The sequence below is a fragment of the Ctenopharyngodon idella genome, chromosome 2, assembly GCF_019924925.1.
Source record: "Ctenopharyngodon idella isolate HZGC_01 chromosome 2, HZGC01, whole genome shotgun sequence".
Classification (NCBI taxonomy): Eukaryota; Metazoa; Chordata; class Actinopteri; order Cypriniformes; family Xenocyprididae; genus Ctenopharyngodon; species Ctenopharyngodon idella.
The window spans coordinates 23,830,461-23,836,529 of record NC_067221.1 but is presented as its reverse complement, the minus strand read 5'-3'; the positions used below and the strand labels follow the sequence as shown (position 1 = coordinate 23,836,529).

The following is a 6,069-nucleotide window of genomic DNA, read 5'->3' as shown; positions in this document are numbered from 1 at the left end:
AATGTTTTACATCTGTGTAGCTGTACTCTCTGTTTATCTCCTAAGTTTCCCTGTGGATTTCTACATAAAGACTGTTTCATTTGACTCTCATTTGGTGTGAGCTCCTTACACTCATAATACGTAACAAATATATTGCAAAATATAATTTATTCCTGTGATGGCAAAGCTGAATTTTTCAGCTTCATTTACTCCAGTCTTCAGTGTCACATGATCCTTCAGAAATTCTAATATGCTGATTTGTTGCTCAAGAAACCTTTCTTATTATTATCTATGTTGAAAACAGTTGTCCTGCTTAATATTATTGTGGAAACCATGATATTTTTTTTTTTTTTTTTTTCCTCTGGATTCTTAAATATAAAAGAACAGCATTTATTGTTTTGTCTCAAGATGCACACCAGTAATGTTTTTTTTATTTTATTTTATTATTATTATTATTATTTTTTTATAAAAGCTACTTAAATACCCTAATTGAACTAAGGTCTAATACTGGCTTAGTCTAAACCCTGTCTGTGAATTCAGGCCTACGTATTTACTGTCATTTTTTATGCATTTAATCCTTGCTGAATGTAGGTAAAAAAAAAAAAAAAAAATTCTTACTGACAATGAAGTCATCTAAGCTAGAGGAGAAATATTTACCACTAGGTGGAATTATTCTCATGTGAAACCAATTGAAATTACACAATTATAATCTTTAAGTTTGGTTTATTTTTAGATATTATCATGATCTTCAAATATTTCAACTAATATCTATATATTGTTTAAAATGTTTGTTTGTAAGCAGGGTCTTCATCTGCTGTCTTATATCATCACCAAACCACAGAATGATGATAAACCCATCATCTGGACCAGGAGGTAAGAAGGATGTTTAAGGGTCATGAATGCTGTATCTGTAATTAATCATCATGTTTTAGTTTTAATACAGAGGGTGAGAGTTGCAAACTTTTACTTAATACAAGTAGAGGGTAATATTTGAATGAGAAAAATCATAAACATTCTTCATTCACATGTCTGTTTGCTCACTTAAAGGAAAGAAAATGCATAATAATAGAGATTAATAGTTTAATAGTCTAATAGTAGAGACTAATAGACTGTTTATCAAATTCCTCTCCTTCTATCTTCAGGTGTGTGTAGGTTGCTCGCCTCTTTGCTTTATGGGCTGGAGTCTCACATGAACACCTCAGAGGATAGCACTTTTCTACAGGACATGCTCATGGGCAATACTCTGCATCTGCTTATCAAGGTCAGATTTTATTTTAGCAGCAACCAATATATGAGTGGTGTTAGCCCACTTTAGTGACTGCTGTTTGCCAGTGCTATGACTCGAATTGGGTGAAATCATTTAGATCAAGTTGTTCCATTAACTTGACCATAAGAAGATACACCTACACATTCACTCATTCATTCACTCACTCAGTTATTCACTGATTCAGTGACTCGCTGACTCATTTATACTCTCATTGTCTTGCTCTTTTACTCACTCACTCATACATTCATTATTCACTCAGTCACTAATTTGTTAATTTTTTTAATGACTTGTGGCTGGAATTCACTTCACAGATTTTTGCCCTGATTTGCAGTCTGGAGGTATAACGCGGGGGTTTCAGAAATGAGGGAGAGTCGAATCCAAACGCCACAAAATACATTTATTAACAAACACAAAAAACATAAACCCAGGCACAAGGAGACATAGGCCAAAAAAAATAAATAAAAAAAAATTAGACACTCCAGACACGGAGCAGAACAGAGTAAATCCAGACATGGGGCAAAACAGAGTAAATCCAGGCATGGGACAAGGCAGGCAAAACAAAACTGAACACAACACACACGTAAACATCCATAAAGGACAACACCAGACACTAAACAAGGGGTATAAATACACAGAGGGCTAACAAGGAAATAAGAAACTCCTGGGAACAATGATGGGCTGATTAACAGAAAAAACTACAAATTGACTACAACATGGTGCTGGAAACATGAAACTAGAAGTACAAAATAAAAACCAAAAAAACAGGGAACAAAAGTCCAGGAGGGTGGTGGAGCAGAGGTGGAGAAGGGGGAGGGAAGGAGGGCCAGGCCCCTGAGGAGGAAGTGGGTCTGGTTCATGTTACCAGCCGAAAAGGCTGTTTTTGAATTATATGCTTCTCCTGTATCAGCCAAGGAAGCCGTTTTTAGACTCTCTGTTTGTCCAGTATTGGCCAGGAAGGCCGTTCTTCACTGTCTCCTTTCAGCCCTTCATCTCCTCCTGCACTGCCTGTTCATGTTACCATGGCAAAGCCGGTGGAGATGGAGACCACAGCGGCACTGGTGGAGCTGGAGACCATGGTGGGGCTGCCGCAACAGAGAGAGAGTGTCCAAAGTGTTCAGAGGCGGCTTTAGTGGCCGTGAAGGGGGTAACAGAGGGTTTAGAGATAGCCTCCTTAGCCGTGACAGGGCAGGCAGGGGGTTCAGAGATGGCCTCCTTGGCCATGACAGGGCAGGCGAGAGTCCAGAAACGGCCTCCTTGGCTGTGACAGGGCAGGAAGAGGGTTCAGAGATGGCCTCCTTGGGCATGACAGGGGAGGCAGAGGTTTCAGAGACAGCCTTCTTGGCCATGATGGAGTAAGGCAGGCAAAACAGAACTAAACACAACACATGAGTAAACATCCATAAAGGACAACACCAGACACCAAACAAGGCAAACACAGTGGTATAAATACACAGAGGTCTAACAAGGAAACAAGGAACACTTAGAAATAATGACGGACAGATTAACAGAGAAAAACTACAAACTGACTACACCATGGCGCTGGAAACAGGACGCAACATAAAAGTCCAAACAAACAGGGAACATGTAATAGAAGGAGTCAACACTAGTTGCAGAAAGTCAGAGCCAGTTTGAGGATTTTGGGCAGCTGCAGTTGAAAGATTTTACATAAAATCACACAGTGTATGATGCGTAGTGTATGATCTCTGATTTTTTTTTCTTTCTTTTTTTTTTTGCTTCTGAATGATTCCATTCATTTGGAGGACATGTTCGATAATTCGTGCCAATTTTAGAGCTGAGTTATGTCTCATTTTCTCTGTGTTTGTGTTAGCTTGAGTTGGACTTTGAGTTGGTTTTTACAGTTTCTAGATAAGTTTTCTTTGTCTGAATTCATTGGTTTCCATGGTTTTTTACTGATTGGTTGAGTTGTATCACCTGTGTCTTGTTTCTTTGATTTAGTTTGCTTGTGTATTTAAACCCTGTATTTGTTCTGGTCATTGTCTGATCTCATCAATGTGTACCGGTTGTTCTGTTCATGTTTTAAGTCTTAGTATCCTAAGTGTTTTGTTTCTTTGAGTTTGTATATTATAAAATAACTGCTGCATTCAGATCCTGCGCATCTCATACTCGCTGCAACCATTTGTGACAGAATATCAGAACCTATGGATCTAGCAGCAGTCCGGATGTTCCTTCTCTCTCAGGGGGATCTGCCCCTCAAGGCTCATACGCAGAAGTATTTAGATCTCATCACCTTTGTCCACTATGGGAGCTCGAGGGAGCTTCCAGAACTACATTGACTGGATATCATTTGCATTGTGCCAGAGCACAGCAAAAAGTCTTCTTCGTCAGTCCGTGAAGGTGTCCTTGTTGGGTATGAGGGAATTGAAGCCCTATCTGTACTTCAGAGGCAGTGGTAAAAATTATGTTTTCTGGACTAATTATGAGCAGTGAGGAGTGTGAAGAGAGCACTATGCCTGTTTTGTCACCCAGCACCATGCCTGTTTCGTCGTCTGCACCGAGATTGTCGCCCAGCAACATGTCACTGATGTCTTTGATGTTCCCTCCCTGCCTCCCACTCCCACCTTCTCTGCCTGTTCTGCGCTGTCCAGAGAGGCCGTTCCTGAATCTGCCTGTTCTGTATCAACCAATGAGGCCATTCCTAAAGTTTCTACCTGTCCTGTGTCGGCCGAAAAGGCTGTTTTTGAATTATATGCTTCTCCTGTATCAGCCAAGGAGGCCGATTTTAGACTCTCTGTTTGTCCAGTATTGGCCAGGAAGGCCGTTCTTCACTGTCTCCTTTCAGCCCTTCATCTCCTCCTGCGCTGCCTGCACCCAGCATTGTGGATCCGCCTTGGGCTTCGAGGTAGCCAGCTCAGCCCTAGTTCCACCTAGTACCTCCAAGCCTGTAACTCCACCTTGGCCCATCAATCAGTCGGCTACACCATGGCTCCTCCCTCCCTCTCCACCACCTGGGACCGTCATCCCTACGGCTCCACCAGGCTTCCTCTTCCATTCGGCTCCGTTTTGGTCAGTTGTTACTCTGACATCACCACTTTCACTTTCTTCCTTGACTTGTCTCTCCACTCCTTTGCGTCCATTGGGCTCTGCCTTCCCACCAGCTCCAGATTACTCCCTGGCTCCACCTGCCTTAGTTTTCACCTTGGTTACTCCTGCCTTCATCTCTGCCCTGGCTCCTCCCTCCTCCGGGAGACCCTGCTCAGTCTGGCCCGACATCCTCCTCCAAAGCCCCCACCCACCCTCCTCTGTTGGACTGTTTTTGATGTTTTGAGGTACGAGGCCATGCCTTCCTGATGCACTATAAAAAATTTCAGACTGCTCCAACTCAAAAAATTTTAGTTACTGGTCACATCTAAATTGTTCAATTGGCCTAATTGAATTTCTGTGAATTTAATTTTATCAGTTGAGGCAACAATCTGTTAACATTGGCTCAATAACAAATAATATGTTAAGCCAATTGAAATTTCAGGGTGTCAGGGTTATGTCTAGTTTTCTCTGTGTTTATGTTTGCTTGAGTTGGGCTTTGAGTTGGCATTTACTGTTTTTAGATCAGTTTCCTCTGTCTGAGTTCATTGGTTTCCATGGTTTTTCATTGATTAATTGAGTTGTATCACCTGTATCTCGTTTCCTTGATTTAGTTTGCTTGTGTATTTAAACCCCGTGTTTGTTCGGTTCACTGTCTGATCTCGTCCGTGTGTGCCAGTTGATCTGTTCATGTTTTTGAGTCTTAGTATCCTGCCTTTTATGAAAATAGCACATATTGTTTTCATTTGTCACACATCTCCTAGCAATGAGGCGCATGTTTCCGAGTTTGTTTGTGTTCTGAATGACTTGAAAGTCTTTTAGTTTGTGACCCTCAATCGTTTGGTATATGATGCCCAGTTTTTCCCAGTTTTTAAGTCAGCAAGTGTATGACAAGACATCATTTTACTGTTTTAAAATTTGTGTATGATTGTGATGTATTCAAGTCTCCACTCTCTCATTCATTGTCTCTTAATCATTCGCATTCTTGATATTTCACTCATTAGCTTTTTATTTCACCTCGTTCAATGTTATATAACTCATTATTTCAAATTTTCATTCATTCAGTGAGTAAGTGAATTACTCACTTCAATCACTCATACATTTGTTCTTCCATTCAATTCTCTTAATCATTCATTCACTCACTCACTCACTCACTCATTCACTCATTTACTCACTTTTAGTTATGGGCATTGGGCACACTGGCATTTCTTTAAGATGAAATCTTTTGCAAGCTGAGTTCTCCAAACACTGCAGCCAGTGCACACCCAGCATCATCATTTGCTGGCAGACGGGTCTAATGAATCCAGCACATGCTGTCTGCGACACTGAGAGAGGGGGAGGTGGGGAGAGAGGGAGGAGAGGTCGAAGGGGAAGGGGAGACTGTGATAAAAGCCCAAACACAGCTCAGCTGGACTGCTGGTGCTCTGTTCCATGAGTCACGTGGAGCTGTTAAGTGTTCAGTGCTCTTGCTGGATTTTGCTCTTTTAATGCTAAGAAAGGATCAGATTTTCCAATCGATCTGACTTTTTACTTTCCCTAGAGAAACTACAAAACTGCTCAAGAAAATTGTTTGAAAGCTGTTTCTGTCATACAGAAAATACTTGTACAAATGCATGCCAGAAATATGCCACAATGATCATTTTAATGCACAAAGTACTACATTATGAATACTGCTTCATGCTATATCATAAACATGCACATACTGTACAAACATGTGCAGAGGATATAAAACACATTCAAGATGGAGAATGAATGAATGAATGAATGAATGAATGAATGAATGA

At 40.8% G+C, this 6,069-nt stretch overlaps 1 protein-coding gene across 1 annotated transcript in view; it reads left to right on the top strand.

Annotated features, from left to right (window-relative positions):
• mpp7b (MAGUK p55 scaffold protein 7b) overlaps positions 1-6,069 on the top strand; it is a 72,517-nt gene continuing 66,448 nt past the window's right edge. Inside the window, exons 1-3 of the mRNA XM_051871100.1 lie at positions 1-96; positions 782-852; positions 1,122-1,240. Coding sequence (XP_051727060.1) covers positions 2-96; positions 782-852; positions 1,122-1,240 — 285 coding nt within the window. The 5' untranslated portion in view covers position 1. The remainder of the gene's footprint in view (positions 97-781; positions 853-1,121; positions 1,241-6,069) is intronic.